At 47.7% G+C, this 17,326-nt stretch overlaps 3 protein-coding genes across 10 annotated transcripts; 1 reads left to right on the top strand and 2 right to left on the bottom strand.

The window, feature by feature from the left end:
• Positions 1 to 532: 532 nt before the first annotated feature.
• On the bottom strand, positions 533 to 6,276 carry tox4b (TOX high mobility group box family member 4 b). 4 transcript variants are annotated; one of them, XM_086103990.1, is made up of 10 exons: positions 6,151 to 6,276; positions 5,152 to 5,661; positions 4,968 to 5,036; positions 4,612 to 4,896; positions 4,276 to 4,536; positions 3,611 to 3,934; positions 3,447 to 3,527; positions 2,789 to 3,376; positions 1,675 to 1,829; positions 533 to 1,578 (listed from the first exon to the last, which is right to left on the bottom strand). In XM_086103990.1, the coding sequence occupies exons 2-10, from the start codon at positions 5,257 to 5,259 to the stop codon at positions 1,521 to 1,523; spliced, it is 1,929 nt and encodes a 642-aa protein (XP_085960116.1). In that variant the 5' UTR covers positions 5,260 to 5,661; positions 6,151 to 6,276; the 3' UTR covers positions 533 to 1,520. The 4 variants fall into 4 exon arrangements, with proteins under 4 accessions (XP_085960116.1, XP_085960133.1, XP_085960109.1 ...); XM_086104007.1 differs by lacking the exon at positions 5,152 to 5,661 and having other exon boundaries at positions 6,151 to 6,262; XM_086103983.1 differs by having other exon boundaries at positions 5,152 to 6,254.
• A 419-nt stretch (positions 6,277 to 6,695) lies between these two features.
• Positions 6,696 to 9,837, top strand: anapc10 (anaphase promoting complex subunit 10). 2 transcript variants are annotated; one of them, XM_086103970.1, is made up of 5 exons: positions 6,698 to 6,874; positions 7,206 to 7,323; positions 7,599 to 7,689; positions 7,759 to 7,879; positions 9,182 to 9,837. In XM_086103970.1, exons 2-5 carry the CDS (start codon positions 7,209 to 7,211, stop codon positions 9,413 to 9,415), a joined length of 561 nt encoding a protein of 186 aa, XP_085960096.1. In that variant the 5' UTR covers positions 6,698 to 6,874; positions 7,206 to 7,208; the 3' UTR covers positions 9,416 to 9,837. The 2 variants fall into 2 exon arrangements, with proteins under 2 accessions (XP_085960092.1, XP_085960096.1); XM_086103966.1 differs by having other exon boundaries at positions 6,696 to 6,874; positions 7,599 to 7,879.
• On the bottom strand, positions 9,593 to 17,267 carry LOC147209016 (F-box/WD repeat-containing protein 7-like). 4 transcript variants are annotated; one of them, XM_086103959.1, is made up of 14 exons: positions 16,462 to 17,267; positions 15,953 to 16,103; positions 15,227 to 15,303; positions 14,993 to 15,128; positions 13,984 to 14,118; positions 13,780 to 13,903; positions 13,554 to 13,669; positions 13,383 to 13,496; positions 13,079 to 13,260; positions 12,690 to 12,915; positions 11,462 to 11,543; positions 11,241 to 11,384; positions 11,028 to 11,177; positions 9,593 to 10,643 (listed from the first exon to the last, which is right to left on the bottom strand). In XM_086103959.1, the coding sequence occupies exons 5-14, from the start codon at positions 14,038 to 14,040 to the stop codon at positions 10,462 to 10,464; spliced, it is 1,377 nt and encodes a 458-aa protein (XP_085960085.1). In that variant the 5' UTR covers positions 14,041 to 14,118; positions 14,993 to 15,128; positions 15,227 to 15,303; positions 15,953 to 16,103; positions 16,462 to 17,267; the 3' UTR covers positions 9,593 to 10,461. The 4 variants fall into 4 exon arrangements, with proteins under 4 accessions (XP_085960085.1, XP_085960091.1, XP_085960070.1 ...); XM_086103965.1 differs by having other exon boundaries at positions 13,984 to 15,128; XM_086103944.1 differs by lacking the exon at positions 15,953 to 16,103.
• Between the last annotated feature and the right edge of the window lie 59 nt (positions 17,268 to 17,326).

Below are 17,326 nucleotides of genomic sequence, written 5' to 3'. Positions count from 1 at the left end.
TCCCGTTCCTGTGTGCCTCTCTCGATAGCGCCCCCTGTCGTGTATTGACTACGCCGCTATTTTCCCGCCACGCGGGGTCTTTCCCGCCCAGTTTGTCGAACGTCGTCACCGCTTCAAATCTCGCGACAAAAATCGAGAGGAAGACACGAATGTAAAAGGGGCTCCACCGAATGGGAAATTAAATACAGTATTTCAATTCTTTACGTTTATTTTCTTAAATTCAAGACAGTTATTTCTGTTGACTGTTATGTTTTGTGAAATGTCCCCAGATACACTAGTGTACCTATACCTATTATGCCAATGTCCCCAAAATAATCCAGAAATTCAAAGATGTAGCCCAGTACATTCTTGATGTTGACTCTTGACTTTACTCACTGGAAAAATGTATACTGTTTGGTTTCCTCAACAAGCATATGTACCAGCAAAAAAAAAAAAATCTATAATTTATATATATATAGACATATGTGTTATCACTTTCAAGATGACCATCGTGGTTGTCATTTGTGAGGGCTCTGACAAAACACCAACTATATTCAAGCATAAAATACTTTATTAGCCATCCCCCGATCCTGCTGAATTCCTCAGCACATAAGCACTCAATATTTGATATTCCTTTAAAAAAAAAGTTCTTAAAATCATTTTCAGTAGCATCAACAGGATTGATGTATTTTTCACTCGACACGTGCACCTCAGGTATTCCACACGACACGAAATATGCATCACAGTTAATAACAATAATCCAAGCGAGGGAATTTTTTGTTTTGTTTTCTTTCTTGAATCGTAGCACCAGTTCTCAAGTTTTGCTTTGTCCTGAAAGGCGGCTTGTACATATGGCGACCACCTCGCTAAAAACCTTGAGCCTCTCTCGTAACGCCAAAGTGAAACTTGTGTTCTTACCAAATCTTACACTCAGGTCATAAGCTGCCTTTTAGTGGTCACTTTGCAAACACGACAAAGGAGAATGACAAACCTGATCCATCGATCCGGACGACAAACAGAAAACAATTGCGCGTGATGGAGCGAGGTGCACTTGCTCCACCTTTTGTGTCAGCACGCAAGGAAGCTGCTGCCCAAACGTTTACAGAGGAGCTCAGTTTTCACATTTCACTCACACAACCTCAATCCTCAAAAAAAAAAAAAAAACACAAACACACAATTGAGTCTTCGCACAGAGTTGAATAAAGAAATACTTGGCAGCAGCGTCTTGACTCCTAACAGGATCAAAGACGTGTGCCAATACCTGAGCCTCATATGGCCTTCACTCGCTCGCTTGTCCTTGGTCATGCGGGGGGGGGGGGGGGGGGCTTCACTGATAGTGTCGTGTAGCTGACTTAGTGACTGTAGGTATAAAGGGTTGTTTGTGTCTCAGTGCCCAGTGATGGACTGGCGACCAATCCACCTTTCAGCCACTGTCAGCTGAGACAGACTCCAGCTTCCCCCAGGATAAGATCTTAAAAAAAAAAATTAAAAAGGGAGGGGTGAATGGATTGATGGATGAATTGGTCCCAATGGTCCCTCCGCTAGGTGACTGTGGTGGAGTTCTGCCCTCGAATGGCACACCAGGCTGTGAACACTTCTCTGTGGAGGACGAAAGCATATGTTGAAATTTAGATCAAGGCTACTGTTAAAAGAAACCCAAACAAACAAAATAACACAATTTGAAGGAACAACCACCTGCAATGTGTGGCAACACACTCATTGCTGCAGTACTCTTTGTCCCAGTCTTTGCTGTCCACCGCTGGATTGGTGCACCCGTTGCGCACGCAAATGTTTGGACTGGCAGCAGGCGTGATGCCAGGCCCGGGAGCCACTTTCACCTCCACTTCCATCTAACACACAAGTGACATTGGTAACATCAAGGCTAGCCAATTCATTTTCCAAAAAGTAACTGCAACATATTGCAGTTGTTTTCAAATTATATTTAAAAAAAATATCAAATGAAGATCACATTTTGTGTGGACATTTTAAGCAAGGCCTTTAGTTCTAAAGTCGGGACTCTCCACATTTTTTTGTTTCTCACTTGATTTAGACTCCTTGGCATTTGACTCTGTGACTTGTCTCGGATTTGGCCACCGGACTTGAAAAATATTTTTTATCGACTTGATCGAGTGCACCCATTTGTATTCCTGAAAATTAATGTCCACCTTCAAAAGAATCTTGAAACAACGTTTTTCAGATTATCAAAACAGCCATCTAACTGGTTAACCTGATGGTGATCACTAAATAACGCAGTTTTTCTTTCAGTCATGTTAACCAACAGCGGGATTAGAAAATGTGGTTTTACCAACCATCAAGAATTGGCATTAGCCACAATGTCTTTAAAAAAACATGAAAAAACCTGCGGATTCTTGTCAAACCTTTTCAACAAGTGGAGGTAATTGGTTTTGTTCTTTATCTTTATAGGGTATTAAAGAGGGTTCAAAGAAGAGTGTTGAGCAGAATGAAATTTCTCTTATGAAGTGGTCATGAAAATTGTGGTTTTCCGTTTTAAGGTTTACTCTTGATCTCATCTGGACATGGACTTGATAAAATGTGGACTTGACTATAGCTCTGTTTTGAGCCGCAACCTTGAAAGCCTTTTTCACACTGCACTTGGCATTTGGACCAGCTCATTCATTGTGTATGTGCTGCAGCATGCCAATATCCTTGCGCCATCACTACATTTTATTTTGACTTCCTAAAACTTTGCAAGGGCTGATCAGAGACTGTGGACGGGTGTGCTTCGCCCAGGGTTGGTTAACATTGTCACCGGCGCCCTCTGGGGGTCAAACGACAAAATCAAACGTACCCCTTCCTCTGCCTCCATCATTTCCTCTCCTCTTGTCACTGCAGCGGCCGACTGTCCGGGCACCTTGGCCAAATCCGACGTTTCACAAGCCGATGTCAAAATCAGCGAATCCGCCTGCCGTACTGACGGAACTATTTTGATCTGCAGCGGCGGCGGAGCCGCAGAAGCCACGGCGCCGCCTCCCCGAGGCTTGGCCTGCAGGGGCGGCGGCGCTTGGGCGTGCACCATCTGCTGCAACCTGGGCGGCGGCGGCGTGCTCTGCATTTGCTGAAGCGGCGGCGGCTGTCGTGCCGACGAGGCGGGCATGGCCGTAACCGACACGCCGCCCGAGGGGAGCTGCGTTTGCTTGATGATGATCTTGGCCACGGTGGGTGGGTTGGAATCAGGTGGAGGTTGCGGTCTGATGGCACCTGTGCGTGACCGCGTGGTGACCTGGGGCAGGTCCAAAATGATGTTGGAAGTGCAGATGTTGGTGATAGTGTTCTCCTCAGGGTTGTACTGCTGGGCCCTGCTGGGGCGGGATGGGGGCGGGGCCGGAGGCGCCGCTGGAGGTGGCGACGGCGCTGAATCCAACACTTCAATGGGGACCTGAAGAAAAAGCGGTTGGAGAGTAAAACGTGTCAACGCTCTCACGAGTAAAATAACATCATCGTCACACCTGACAATTGAGGGTGGCCCTGTACTCTGCAAGTGCTCTCAAGTAATCCTTCTTGGCCAATTCATTTTTCCTCTTGTAAACCTGTAAGAAAGGAGAGAACCATTTGTCACCTGCAAAGTCACTCGAAAGTCAAGGTAGCACTGCAGACATATTGAGCACATGACCTGTTTCTGCTCCTTGCCGAGGCTGTCCCACATGGACGCCACGATCTTTGAAACTTCTCCTATGGTGGCTTTAGGATTTTGTCCTTTGATGGCCGCCTGAGTATCCCTGAAGAAGAGAGCGTACGCCGGGACAGGCTTCTGCGGCTCGTTGGGGTCTTCCTTCTTCTTCCCCGTCTTACCGCTCCTGCCACCGCCTGCCTTCCGGCCGGTAAGCTCAGAAGCGCCCGAAGTGGGGCCGGATGACGGCGCCTCGGCCATAGCGGGGTCCAGGGAGATGACGCCGGGGCAGTACGTCTGAGAGACTGGAGAATCCACCAGGATGCTCTGATGGGCGGGGAGAGAAGCGGTGTGTCGCATCACATGAGATGTGGGCTTGAAAAATGTTCAAAGTTGGAAACTTTCCATGAGAATTAACGGGAATAAACCACAATTTACAAAACGGAAGGCTGGCTCCGAATAGGCAACATAAATAAAGCATCATAAGGACAAAAACAACCACACTTAATCCAAATCAGTTGATTATCTTTTTATGATATTGCAGTAAAAACCCTATTCACAAGTTCCACGACTGCTTATAAAAAAAAGGAAAATATTTATGCTTGAATATGATTCCTTTCCATTCATCCTCCGATCAATTTTCAAAGAAAGATGAGCAGGAATCTCACCCTGCGGAAATCGTCCATGTCGTCATCCTGCAGCGAGCTGGTGGGCGACGCCGTGGCCGATAGCGGCCGCTCCGGTGACTGAGGGCGCTGCAAAATATTTCCAGCTCCCAAGCCGAGACCCAGTTGAGCGCTGAGCTCCGTCTGGTCGATGGTGGTCAGTTGGTTGGAGCCCAGCAGGCCTTGGCTCATGTCTCCGAGTGGAACGTCGATGGTGACTGGAGATGAGCTGCTAAACTGCGAGCCGATAGGATGGCCCAAATCCTGTACGCACAGGAAGGAAAGGATCGTGTTTGCGTGCGTCCGACGGACTGCAAGCTCAGACAAGAACGTCCTCACCATTCCCAGGGACGAGCCAAGCAGGGCGCCTCCAGACTGGTTGATGACTCCAAGACTCAGGTGCTCCAGACCTTGGGAAGGGGGGTGGACAAAAGTGGAGGCGAAAGATGGGTCGTCGCCTTCCACCACGGCATTCCCGGGGGCCACCACGTTGTCGGAGGGACTGGTGTCCGACAGCTCCCCAAAATGAGACACCACATCCGAGACAGCGAGGGATGAATCCGGGTCCAATGAGATGGGAGGGATCTCGAACTCCTCATCCCCCAGACTGGGAGTGTGGAAGGTCTGCAAGGTGGGAAGAGGAGCAACGGTAGTAACAGTCAGATGAAACGGAACTTGCTGGAAGGTTTACTTACCTCTGACGGAGCCAAGAAGGGGTGGCCCGACCCGGATATTGCCAGGTAGTTGTCATTGCCACCTGGGAACTGAAACATTGAGGAGTGTGTTACAAGATGGAAACAAGCCGTTGTAATGAATGAAATCAGCTTGGCGTGGATGACAAATGACATTAGCCCCCCCGACTCAACACAAGAGGGTCACCTTGTTGTCTGAGTCAAATCCGTTGAAGGACTGCGGGTCCAGGAACTCTGGATCACCGTCGTGCTGCCCGCTTCCGCCGGTAAGATGGGAGTAAAAATTCAGGTCCATCACGCCCCACCAACCCCCGAAAAAAACCCGTAACGGCGAGTCGTTGCTTAATAATCACAATAATGTTGTCGCTCTCTGCTTCTGACAAAATCAAGAGAAAGCCAACAGAAGCAGCAGCGGCAATCCAACATGTGGACGCCCAAAATAACCCCTCCTAACGTGGTTCTCCCCACGTCGTGCGGCCGTTTAGCTTTTAGCCGGATTTGACGCAATGCTGCGGTACTGCTACTCACTCGGCGGTCACTCGAATGCTTGTGTCCCCCCCCGAAAACGAACGCCGTCTCTCTCCCCAGTCACCGGCCACAGGCCGGGCAGGCTCCGGGCATGTCACCGCCGGTTCAAACGACTTCGAGCGTGGCCGTCGCGTCCTACACAAATCGCCGACGTCTGGGACAGCCCAGGCTGCTCAATGGAACCCGAGACACGGATGGGGAAGGAGGAGTCAAGGTACGCAAAACGCCACATCGGAAATGTCGACATGTTTATTTCAAAGTAAAAGCACATCAATCCCTCCCCACTTGGACAACAGTCGATATTACTACACAACGCCGCTGTGTATAGAAATCGTTACTCAGCAACGTGCACTGTCAAACTCCAGTTTCATTTGCGTGTGCTTTTACGCTGACAAACGTAACACATCCGGCATGTGTTGCATCGCGCTCAGCAAATAGAAATACTGTACAAAGTTAATCTTTTTCAATTCAAGATGTGCTCACGGGCATACAACACACACGTACGAAAACCCGCGCGAATAAAAAAAATCACAATTTACGACAACCCTTCTGAGTTTGACGGCCAATATTTTTGTTGTTTTTGTCCCCGCCAGTCATCACGTATGACGACAAACGTCATTATTATTTTTACGTCAATCGGCGCCATACTTCCTCTTACCTCCATGGCCGCTGTCAAAATGCGCTTTTAATAGAGTTTTGGATCCACTTTGCTGAGTGAACTTCGGCCACAATCGATTTCCTCAACGATCACAACATGGCACCGGCGGCACCTACCGGATTGGACGACGTCCGATTGGAAGTGACGTCAGTACGTCCGAGTGGGGCGTTTGGCGACCATAACTGTAGGTAGTCCATTTAAACACTCAACAACACAACACAAGGCAAAACATTTATGCCGAAAAGCTAATTTTGGAGCAAATCAAAACATCTACTAGTCATTTCATTTATTCTTGAAGAAGAAATAAAATGCATCAATCCATCCATCATTCCATTCTCTTCATTATCAAAGGTTTCGTTGAGGAGGCCGCAAAAAGTCAAGTGCCACATATGATACGTTTTAAACATGACTCCCCATTTATATAATTGTAAATGCCAGAGGAAAACAGCAGGAACAGTCTCGTTCAAATTTGTGCAACTTCATACTGTTCAACTGCTCTGCCCTCCAATTCGGAAGGTGGCGGTAATGCATGTGAAGCTGGTTTCACGCCAAGCGCAAAATCATTCAAATAAGTAAAGCAACAAGCAGAAGCGTCTCCTGTGTTATTTTGAATTGCAATATTGGAATTTCACAACTTTTCCACATCAAATGTTGATTAGAAGCAGCAGAGGCTCGTCGTAAACTGCGTCAAAAGTCGGGAACGCTGACTGCAGACTTGACAAAGGTGAAAACTAGCAACGCAAATGTGTGTCAACCAGGTTCTGTTCCCCAGATCTACAGCCGTTCATCTCGTCCAGGGGTAGGCAACTCCGGTCCTAGAAACCCGCAGTACTGCTTGTTTTCGAAGTTTCCCTTCTTCCAATACACCCGATTCATAAGAATAGCTCATCAGCAAGCTCCGTAAAAGCCGGATGGTGATCCTGATCATTTGAATCAGGCGTGTTAGAAGAGGGAACTTCTAAAACAAGCAGGACTGCGGCTCTCTATGACCGGAGTTTTCTACGCCTGATCTAGTCCGCTTTGTGCTCTCACATTCTCCCTTTTTGCCTCATCAGACGATGGCCACGCCGAGCAAGACGCCGCCCGGAGCCGATCCGAAGCAGCTGGAACGGACTGGTACCGTTCGGGAGATCGGCTCACAGGCTGTGTGGTCGCTGTCCTCCTGCAAACCGGGTCAGCACGCAGGTCTAAAAGTTTCAGAACCCAAGGACCGTGGAGGTTTCCCCGCAAAACCAAAAATTAAAATAATGGAATAGCAAACATGAAATCATTGACATAACAAAACGATAAGAAATAACGACCCGCCGAGAGCACAATCTATCAATAACCTGAAACATGCAAAATGGCCAGAATGATGAAAACCCAACCAAAGTACGCAAGTTTGTCATTCATCCGGGTCAATGTCAGCCGTGGTCGGACACCACCTGACCGCTATGCCCCTCTCTCAGGGTTCGGCGTGGACCAGCTGAGGGACGACAACCTGGAGACGTATTGGCAGTCTGACGGATCACAACCGCATCTGGTCAACATCCAGTTTAGGTATGTGCTAGTGCGCTTGCTCCCGTATGTGCGACACCGTTTTGTTGTCTCACCGCGATGTCCATACAGGAGGAGGACCATGGTGAAGATGTTGTGCATCTACGCCGACTACAAGTCGGACGAGAGCTACACGCCCAGCAAGATCTCAGTCAGAGTGGGCAACAACTTCCACGATCTGCATGAAGTCAGGGTAAGATAAGAAAACTTTTATTTTTCTCACAATGGAGAATTTCCCAATTTACGGCAACAAATTTATGAATGGGAGAAGTAGAAGAACAAAAAGTACACAATTAATTATAAGATATAAATATAAGCATTTCAAAAATGGATGATTGGGGGTGAGTCCAGGTTTTCAGGTCTGTCTATTTAATAGCCTGACAGCAGTCGGCAGGCACGAGTGGCAGTTCCTCTCCTTCTTGCAACGCGGGTGTAACAGTCTCTGGCTGAAGGAGCTGCCCAGTGCTGTCAGGGTGGCCTGGAGGGGGTGGGAGGGTCTGTCCATCATAGCTTTTAGCTTGGCTAGCATCCTCACTTGCCTGTGATTCGGGAGTTGGGATTGAGTGAATGGTTCCGAATGCATCCACTGTATATGAAATGTAATTTTTCCTCATTAAAATGAACAACAAAAATTGGATTTTTTTTGGGGGGGGGGGGCTTGAATGGATCAATTGCATTTCTATTCATTTCAAATGGGGAAAAGAGGATGTGAGATACAAATGTTGTGAGTTCAAATCAACTCGCATGCCAATTTCTGTGGCATAATAGTGTTACATTCAACAAATGCACGATTGTGCAACACAATAATAAGATTGTATTGCTTGAAGCTGGCTGTGTTTTACAAAACTAATCCACACAGTGCACTTTGTCTATCCGCATTGCTCTACTTCATGGGTGTCAAACATATGGCCCGCGGGTCGTAACCGGCCCCCAAGGAGGTTCGATCAGGCACGCAGGATAATTTAAAAGTAAAAAAAATACATCAAAGACACAATTTTTTTAATAAGCTGAATATCATGGATCATCCGCTAGGGGAACACTGGATGCAGAAGACAACATTGTTTTGATCAGAGAAGAAGAGAACAGCAGTCTCAGTCGGTCACTGAGACAGACCCAACACAGCAGTAAAAGCCAGCTACCTAATTGCTAGCGAAATAGCATTAGCATCAAAGCCGTATTCCAACGTTGACTTTGTTAAACGATGCATGATGAAGGCGGCTGAACTTGTATGTCCCGAGAAGTGACAAGCTTTTGCCAACAAAGGAAATACATGATATTTTGGTTATTTATAGCAGAGTATGGTATCATTTTAATGGTCCGGCCCACTTGACTTCTACCGAGGCCGTTATGTGGCCCACAATGTCAAATGAGTTTGACACCGCTGCTCTACTTGGACTCGATCTTTCTTGACGTCATTCAGAGAGCGAAAGCGCCGCACGTACCTGATGTGGCTATCTTCCGTTTGCTCTTCTTTCCATCTTGTTGGTGCGTGCAGCAGTTGGAGATGGTGGAGCCCAGCGGTTGGATTCATGTGTCGCTCCTGAACCAGCTGAGCAACGAGCCCGTCCGGACCTTCATGATCCAGATCGCCGTGCTGGCCAACCACCAGAATGGCCGAGACACGCACATGCGGCAGATTAAAGTGTACACGCCGGTGCAGGAGAGCTCCGTGGGCAAGTTCCCACCTTGCACCACCGTCGACTTCATGATGTACCGAACCATCAGGTGATGCGCGGCGGACGGCGCAATCGTCCGCCGCGTGTCGCCGCGATGACTTGCGCTGACCTTGTTTCTTCTTTCTACTTTGAATTGTTTGCCAGAGCCACAGCTGTGCCCCTTTTTTCGCACCCAAATAAACCTCTTCTCAACATTCAACATCTTTCAAAAAGTCATCTGGACTGACATCTTGCACTGTGTACCAAAAGCATTTGTACAAGCTTTTCTTTTATTTACATGAGCTCTCTCACACACATTACAGGTGCGACAATTAATTGATGAATCGTCAAACAAATCAATTAATCGTTTCGCGACATTGACTTCAATTTGTCCACAGTCTTGCAAATTCAAACTGTCACCAGTTATTCTGACGCCCGTTGTGAAAGCAGACCGTGTTTTTTTTTCTTCTTTCAAATAAAGAAATTTTCAAACATCTGCTTCGACTTTGGAAATCGAACATCGCCATCATCTGACGGATGCCACAGACCAAAGCAGAAAGATCCTGTTTTGGAATGAAGGGATGGGAATTTAATAAAATGTAAAAAAAAAAAAAAAAAACCTGACAGATGAATCGACTATTAAAATACTCGTTAGTTGCGGCCCTGACACACAAACGCACACACACGCACCTGCGTCTGTCTTGTGGATGCAAGCGTTTAGCTTCATTTCTGGCAGGCAGTGGCTATAAAGTTCTCATTATGAAGAATAATCAGATGATTCTTATGCATTTCACTTCAAACACTTTGATTGGGGAATCACATTGTCACTCTTCACAGGCAATTCAATCCCCAAACAACACACTAATTCATGACAGCACAATACTTTGGCCACGGAAAAGTTAACAAGTGCATTGATGGATGGGAGGGGAAACGATCCCTGCAAAGCGTGCAATGGGGGGGTGTCAACCATACGGACCATGACAACACAGTTGTCGGTCCGACGCCGAGTTCCCAGTTGGTTAGCAGCAATAGTAAATCAACACTTTCCGGTGCTGGAAAATGTTTTGCGTCCTCAAAACTCGGGTCACCTTGCGATCGGGTCCGGCGGGAAAATCCTTTTTTAATGAACGGAATCCTCCGCGACGGAATCTTGGTCCGACTCGGTCTGTCCATTCTGGTCCGTCTGCTGATCGTCCAGGTCGAAGTCCAGCACCAGCAGTTTGGTCTCCTCGGTGCCCATCCTGCTGCCGGCCGCGCAAACCAGCCTGGTGTCGGAGGCCTTGATGCGCCACACCACGCCACCTGGCCGGCGCGCCGAGGGAATGGAATTGATTATCGTGTTCATACACTTGCTATTAGATTCATGACTTTTGTTTTCGGGCAGTAGGCGGGGGACACCCTGAACCGTTTTCCAGCCAATCGCAGGGCGCACACAGACGAATACCCATCCGCGCTCACACTCACACCTAGGGACAATTTGGAGTGTTCAATCACCCTCCCATGCATGTTTTTGGAATGTGGGAGGAAACTGGAGTACCCGGAGAAAATCCACGCAGCGAGAACATGTTTCTAAAACATTTTAACTAGGTGTGCTAATAATCATCCATACTACAAATTGATTGCAAGCTACGGTTAGAGAAGCACTGGCCCATGCAACACAAAAGGTGTGTGGAAACGGTTGCTTACCGAATCCGCAGCTCGGCAGAGCTACCACGTCACGCAGCCAGGCGCCCGTTTGGAGGTCCCACAGTTTGACCGTGCCGTCGTCCGAGCTGGACAGGACCAGACCTCGGCAGAACTGCAGGCACGTCACCGCCGACCGGTGCTTGTTGGGACCTGGCGGAGACGACGGCGGACCGTCAGTGACGGGCTCAATTTACGCGGCGCCGACGACCTCACCTTGCAGAGTGTGAAGACAGCGTCCCGTTCGGATGTCCCATACGCGAACGGTGGAGTCTGCGTTCCCGGACACCAGGATGCGGTCCCGCAGCTCCATTCCGCTGGTCAGCGACTGGTGGCCCGTCAGGGTGTGGACGCAGCTGCCTGCGGGGAGACACGGCTGGCGGAAATCATAGCCCGCTCTTCAGAGGCCGGTCCATTCCTCCATCAAAACATCCCACCTGTTTCCGCGTCCCACACTCGGATGGACGTGTCAAGCGAGCCGCTAACCACGAAGACGCCGTCAAACTGCACAAAGCACACCTACAGTATGTGAATCGGGCCTTTCAAAGTTCTCAATTGGGACAAAGTCATCTTCATTCAAGTTATATTTCATTTGCCCCCCACAAAAGCAAATCTTGTGCATCGACTTCCATGATTCTCGCAAAAATCTCCACAAATGTCAAACTTTCATATGTAACCAATAAAAATCTTGAGACATGACAACATTGTCTCCCCTCCCTTCCAAAGGAGGGACACTCAGATAATCCAAGAATACAGTGAAACTCCTCTACAACGAAAACTACAAAATACCTCCTAGTGTGAAAAAATCTTCATGCATTAAAACCATTCCCACTTTTCTGCTCCCCCTACAACGAAAAATCCCCCTGTTGCATAATATGAAATCTTTTTCTCTGCCCTTGACCCGCAACGAGATTCACTACAACGAAAACAAGCCTTCCATAAAAGTCTAATCTAACCTCAGCCTACACAGCCTACAGCGACTCCTACTACTTAGCTCGGAAATGGCAACAGCAAACACCACAGTGGCTTACACATGCGCAGTAGTCCAGGAAGTATTTGTTATAGTTAGTTTCAGACGCAACACAAACGTTCCATTGCTAAAATAGCTACAAAACGGACCTTTGCATGCCAAGGAGTTGAGAAAAGACGAGTTCTGACGCTTGAAGACAGGGTAAAAGTAATCAAAATTAAAGACGGAGGAAGCAAAATAAAAGACATTATGGAAGACATTGACATAAGTGAAAGTAAATGCTGATCGTAAATGTCGCAATTTCTTTCCTTTTTTTCTTTCTACACTGGCTATATGAAGTGTCAATTCAGTGTATGCTCATACTTATGCACTGTTGGAATAAAAATAAAGAGTACATATACATTTGTGTGTGTGTGTGTTCACATCTGAGATAAATTTGCTATAGTGAAAAGTCCCCTGTTGTGAAAAATTTCTTGCTGCAAACATGATTTCGTTGTAGAGGAGTTTCACTGTACGTATTCATGTGGTGTGGTGTGGGAGGAGCTTTCGATGGGGTCTTTCATGGAGTCGGTCCACCCAAGTGAGTGCATGCCCACTTTCAAATGACAACACAAACATTTACTGTAAATTATGTTGCGAACAGCAAAAAAATTCCCCAATTTGATTCTTGTGTGTGTCCGCGTGTGTACGTGTACCTGCAGTGAATACACCCGGTTGGTATGTCCCTGCAGAGTGTGGAGACATGCCTCCGTTTGGGGGTCCCACACCTTCACCATGTAGTCGTAGCCCCCCGACACCACGCGGCGTCCATCGTACTGGACGCAGCGCACGGCCGCCATGTGGCCTGTCAGCACGTGCTCGCAGCGACCGCTCGACACGTCCCACACCCGCACCGTCGTGTCCCTGGAGCCCGACACAACCCTGAAAGGCGCACAAACACACACACACACACCTGGAAAAAAAACTCGGACGCTCCTATCATAACGTGCCGCTGAATCCGTTTTCCAACCTAAGGAGTACAAGTTGTCCGAAAACTCAAAAATCAATGCGCAAGTCAAGTACAAAGACCTGGGCGTTTCATTACCGGTTGTCGTGGAGATGCATGCAGCGCACGGTAGACGTGTGGCCGTGCAGTACGTGGACGCATTGGCCGCTGTCGGCGTTCCACACGCGCAGCGTCCGGTCGGTGGAGCCGCTGATCACCGCGGTGGCCGCCATCTGACTGCACCACACGCCGCCCGTGTGGCCCGTCAGCGTACGCAAACACTGACCACAACACCAGAAACGCACAGTTGAGGAAATACACGCAATGTATTTGCAAAAGTGCGCACACCCCGCGCTAAATGGCGATGTGGCACTCGCACACGCGCGAGCGCACATACTCCCACCTTGCCAGTGATGGCCGACCACACTTTGAGCGTGTTGTCGTCAGAGCCGCTGACAATGAGGTCACCGCTGAACTGGAGACATGTGATCACGTGGTCGTCGTGACCTTTCAGCACCTGCGGGTACTTGCACTCAGTCCCTGTTCACGTGTGCGCGGGCACTCGTGCGCGTACCTTGGCCTGGCGCTCGTCCCCCTTCCTCCAGTTGGTGTCGATGCGGTGTTGTCGTATGTACGTCGACTTCCACGTGACGCAGCTCCTGCGGCGAGGTGACGCGCACTCGGACACGTCTATGCACGACAGATAATAAACATCAGAAGAAAAATGACACGTCAGTGGTTTTGATGACTGGTTTCGCATACGAAGCTGCTCCAGCCCACGCGCCAGGCGGCCGGCTCACCTTCCTCGTGACACTTTTCCCTCCACAGCAGGTTGTCCTCAGCCAGGATTCGCCAGTACCTGCAGGTCTGAGCGGCCTGCAGCAGGTCTCTGGGAGCCAGGAAGTTCAGCACATACAGAGCCAGCTGAGGACACACACAAACACACACAGGGATCATGCGTGTGTAAAAAGTGTGCGTTGCGTGTATGTGGTCTGCGATCTGACCTCTTTGGGCAGCAGGGAAATGAAGTCCCTCTGGAAGTGCGGCTGGATGAGCTGCATCACGTGCTTGAGTTGGCCCGTTTCACACGCCTCAATCAAGTGGTCCAGTGCCAGCAGCCTCTCGGGTCCGCTCCACGCCTGCACACCAGGACGGAATTGTCCACTTGACACATTGAACCAACACCGGAACAAATCTTCAAGCGGGATGGACAGATGGGCCAAAATTCGTTTTTATTTGTTCAGTGGGGTTTTATTCATCTAGCTATGCCATTGACATATAGCGACAGGCAGAACAATTCAATTCCGCTCCACTAGATATCAAAACAAGACCCGTTCGTCCATTTGTAAGTGAATGAAGACCAGATCATCAAGATTTCAGTATTTACAAATTTAGTAGAGCCCCGGATTTTATTATTTTATTTTATTTTTTAGGCCGAGTCTGATTTTTGGCAGAGCAAAATTCATATTTTGATTGACATAACTTGAAAAATGAACTGAATTAATGTTTACGGCAATAAAAGATGACAGTGATTGACAGTTTTACAATTCTTAGTTTTTTGGTTTTTGTTTAACTTTGACAACGGAGGGAAAATTCTGAACATTATCTTCGAACATTATCATTCTTTCAAGTTGTAATGTATTCAGGTGTAAAAAAAAAAAAAAAAAGAACAATAAATTTTCCCCACCAAAAACTCAATTGAAAAAAACTAATATCGGGCAATTATGTCCCTTTGCTGATTAATCGGCGAGGCCTTGACCTTTTTGTATCACTTTCATTTAATGGTGTGATTCCTCACATTAAAAAAAAGATCTGGTTGGATCTTCATCACTTTGAAATCGCTGTACTCAATAGCGCACAAGCTACAAAAAAAATGTTGACATCGGCATTCTTAGTCATGAATATTACGAGCAGCTCAGGCTGTCGTGTGTGTGTGTGTGTGTGTGTGTGTGTGTGTGTGTGTGTGTGAGAGAGACGCTTGGACACGCCAAAAACAGAGAAGGAGGAAGGTGCCTGAAAGGTGTGAAGCCAATCTTGTAGACCGCGAGGGGGCGGGCCCGAGGTGATGCGACGCCGTTGAGCCGAATGTCCATTGGCCAGCCGGAGCTCCCCAAATGTCGTGGGTGCACTCTGAACCGCTCCGGGAGGACTGCAAGTCGCAAGGAAGGAAGGAAGGAAGGAAGGAAGGAAAAAGCTGCATTAGCCAACAGCCGATAGCATCTGGAGTGCCGCGGCGCCCCAGCATACCTAAAATGGCCTCTGCAATGCTTCTTTCCTGAGGAAAACGGCCGACCGTCTGGACCGTAATCCAGCTTCCTCTTGACCTGAAGGGAAGACAGCAAGACAAGCATCACTCAACATTTCCAACTCATGGGGACTTTTTAAATCTTGGGTAACAACAGAGGTCACCAATGGGGTACCAGGTAGCCCCCAAGGACCACATGACTAACTTGCGGGGCCTTTCTAAAAATAGGTCATCTGTGATGGAACATTGTGATTTTCTAGGAAGGTTGCAGAAGTGATCATTTGAAACTCTAAACACTGGTGAAGATTTATTGAAATAAAGTATTTGTCGGTTTCTTAATCATTGCACAAAATTCTTAACATGATCAGTCTTTAAACAAATGAGTATTGATAAACAAAACATAAAACCATGATTAGACGTAAAAACTGAGCAAATGCAATTTATTGTTGTTATTATTATTGTTTCAAAAGTGTGTATTAAACTGGTGCCCAAGAAGTATCTCTCCACAGTGTACCTACATAATTCCTAAAATATAAAAGGGAAAATCCCGTCGGAGTGATTACAGGATCGGTAATGATGAATGATTGGAGCACGGGGTCTGGAATTATATCTGCTCCATCGGATTCTGAATTTGAATTACTAACACTGAATTGCATTACCATCAAAATATTCAGAAATTCAACACTGGGCTTCAGAACGTCACGTCTGAGTCGCCAGGACAGCCGTACCAGCAGTCAAGGCTGCAGCATCCAACGGCAAACAATCACGTTGAAGGATGTTGGCTAACTGCTCCATCGCTTGCTTTGGCCTGGCCTCTGCGAGGACGCCGGAAGTGACATTTTGCAGCCAATCTTGTAGTTGAATGTTGAAAAATTGACGCTGAAAAGTGCACATTGAATCTTTCATCGATTCACTTCACTGTCAGTAATTCAGAGTGGGAATGTGATGGTCCAGCCATGCCATCACAAAACCTTCAGCATCACGTGCGGGCTGACAATCACACAACAATCCCCCTTTTTTTTGCCAGCGAGCATTTCAGACGAGACCAATCAATCCGCAAGATGACATTCGGGTTATTGTCGTCGTTCTTGTGATTCTTGTCACGAGCGCTCTCCTCGTCCTCCAAGCCGCATTGGGCCACGCGCACGCGCATCACAAAGCGCCTCGTCATCGCCAACGCGCGCGTGCATCTCTCGGTTCATGTGGGGTGGTAAATGTTTGCCGCTCGCCGGCTCACCTTGTAGAAGATGAGCTTCAAGGTCCCGTAGAAGCCCATGGCCGCGCCTCCGAAAGCCGCCAAGGAAGGACGAAGCTTCTACAGCACGAGAGGGTCGTCTTCCTCTAGCGTGCGCGCTCACGACGACGCTCAAATTGGCTGCACCGACGCACCCCCGTCTATTCCATCCTGCGTTCAAAGACTGCAATTGCGCTTTCGATCCTATAGATGGCAATCTTTACCGGTACAGACGCTGCTTTTCTCACTGTCCAGAGGAGGGACGGGCAACTTAAATGTCGGAGGGGGGCCAGCTATTTTCAACAGTGCGACTCCAACAGCAAATGATTTGATGCAAACAACAAAATAAACACTTGCAATATGTTTTTTTCCAGTGCAAAGAGCACACATGAACATTCAAGGACAGCACAAAACTGCTTCCCTATTTTTGTAAATTTACGCAAAAATCAACTCACTCAAAAATGTAATATGATTGATGTACTGTTTGCTGTGCATATCGTTGCTAATCCGCCAAAAAATAAAAAATAAAAATAGGCCTACTCATGTACTGTAGTATGAGGCAGTATAAGAATCAGTCCAAGTGCAACTAAGGCAAGTCTGCCATCTAGTGGTGATTTGTGATATTACAACTACAGATGAACCCTGCATCTTCGCAGTTCGGCACCCGCGACATTATATTTGTGTTGCGTGTGTTGGGGGGGAGGGGTTACTGTTTTTGCAGGATTTTGCTCCCCAACGCGGTCTGTAGAAAACGTATATTGTATGTTTGTCTGCATTTTTATGCTTTTTTGCAGTTCGTAAAAAAATTAAAATGCAAAAATGGTGTGTGTGGGGAGGGGTGCGCCCAAACTTAAGACATTGAGTTTCT

The sequence above is a fragment of the Hippocampus guttulatus genome, chromosome 2, assembly GCF_054856545.1.
Source record: "Hippocampus guttulatus isolate MCC_2025c chromosome 2, RoL_Hgut_1.0, whole genome shotgun sequence".
Lineage (NCBI taxonomy): Eukaryota > Metazoa > Chordata > Actinopteri > Syngnathiformes > Syngnathidae > Hippocampus > Hippocampus guttulatus.
The sequence above is the reverse complement of the archived record's forward strand: the minus strand, read 5'-3'. Positions and strand labels throughout refer to the sequence as shown.

Coding starts and splice junctions, on each gene's coding strand:
- tox4b (XM_086103990.1), bottom strand. CDS start 5,259: ATGGACCTGAATTTTTACTCCCATCTTACCGGCGGAAGCGGGCAGCAC. Junction 3,935..4,275: donor ACATGGACGATTTCCGCAGG/GTGAGATTCCTG, acceptor CCCGCCCATCAG/AGCATCCTGGTGGATTCTCC. Junction 1,830..2,788: donor TGATGGAGGCAGAGGAAGGG/GTACGTTTGATT, acceptor CTTGTGTGTTAG/ATGGAAGTGGAGGTGAAAGT.
- anapc10 (XM_086103966.1), top strand. CDS start 7,209: ATGGCCACGCCGAGCAAGACGCCGCCCGGAGCCGATCCGAAGCAGCTG. Junction 7,324..7,598: donor GCTGTCCTCCTGCAAACCGG/GTCAGCACGCAG, acceptor CCCCTCTCTCAG/GGTTCGGCGTGGACCAGCTG. Junction 7,880..9,181: donor ACGATCTGCATGAAGTCAGG/GTAAGATAAGAA, acceptor TGGTGCGTGCAG/CAGTTGGAGATGGTGGAGCC.
- LOC147209016 (XM_086103944.1), bottom strand. CDS start 16,500: ATGGGCTTCTACGGGACCTTGAAGCTCATCTTCTACAAG. Junction 15,304..16,461: donor TGAAGCTCATCTTCTACAAG/GTGAGCCGGCGA, acceptor TCTTCCCTTCAG/GTCAAGAGGAAGCTGGATTA. Junction 12,916..13,078: donor ATGCATCTCCACGACAACCG/GTAATGAAACGC, acceptor TGCGCCTTTCAG/GGTTGTGTCGGGCTCCAGGG.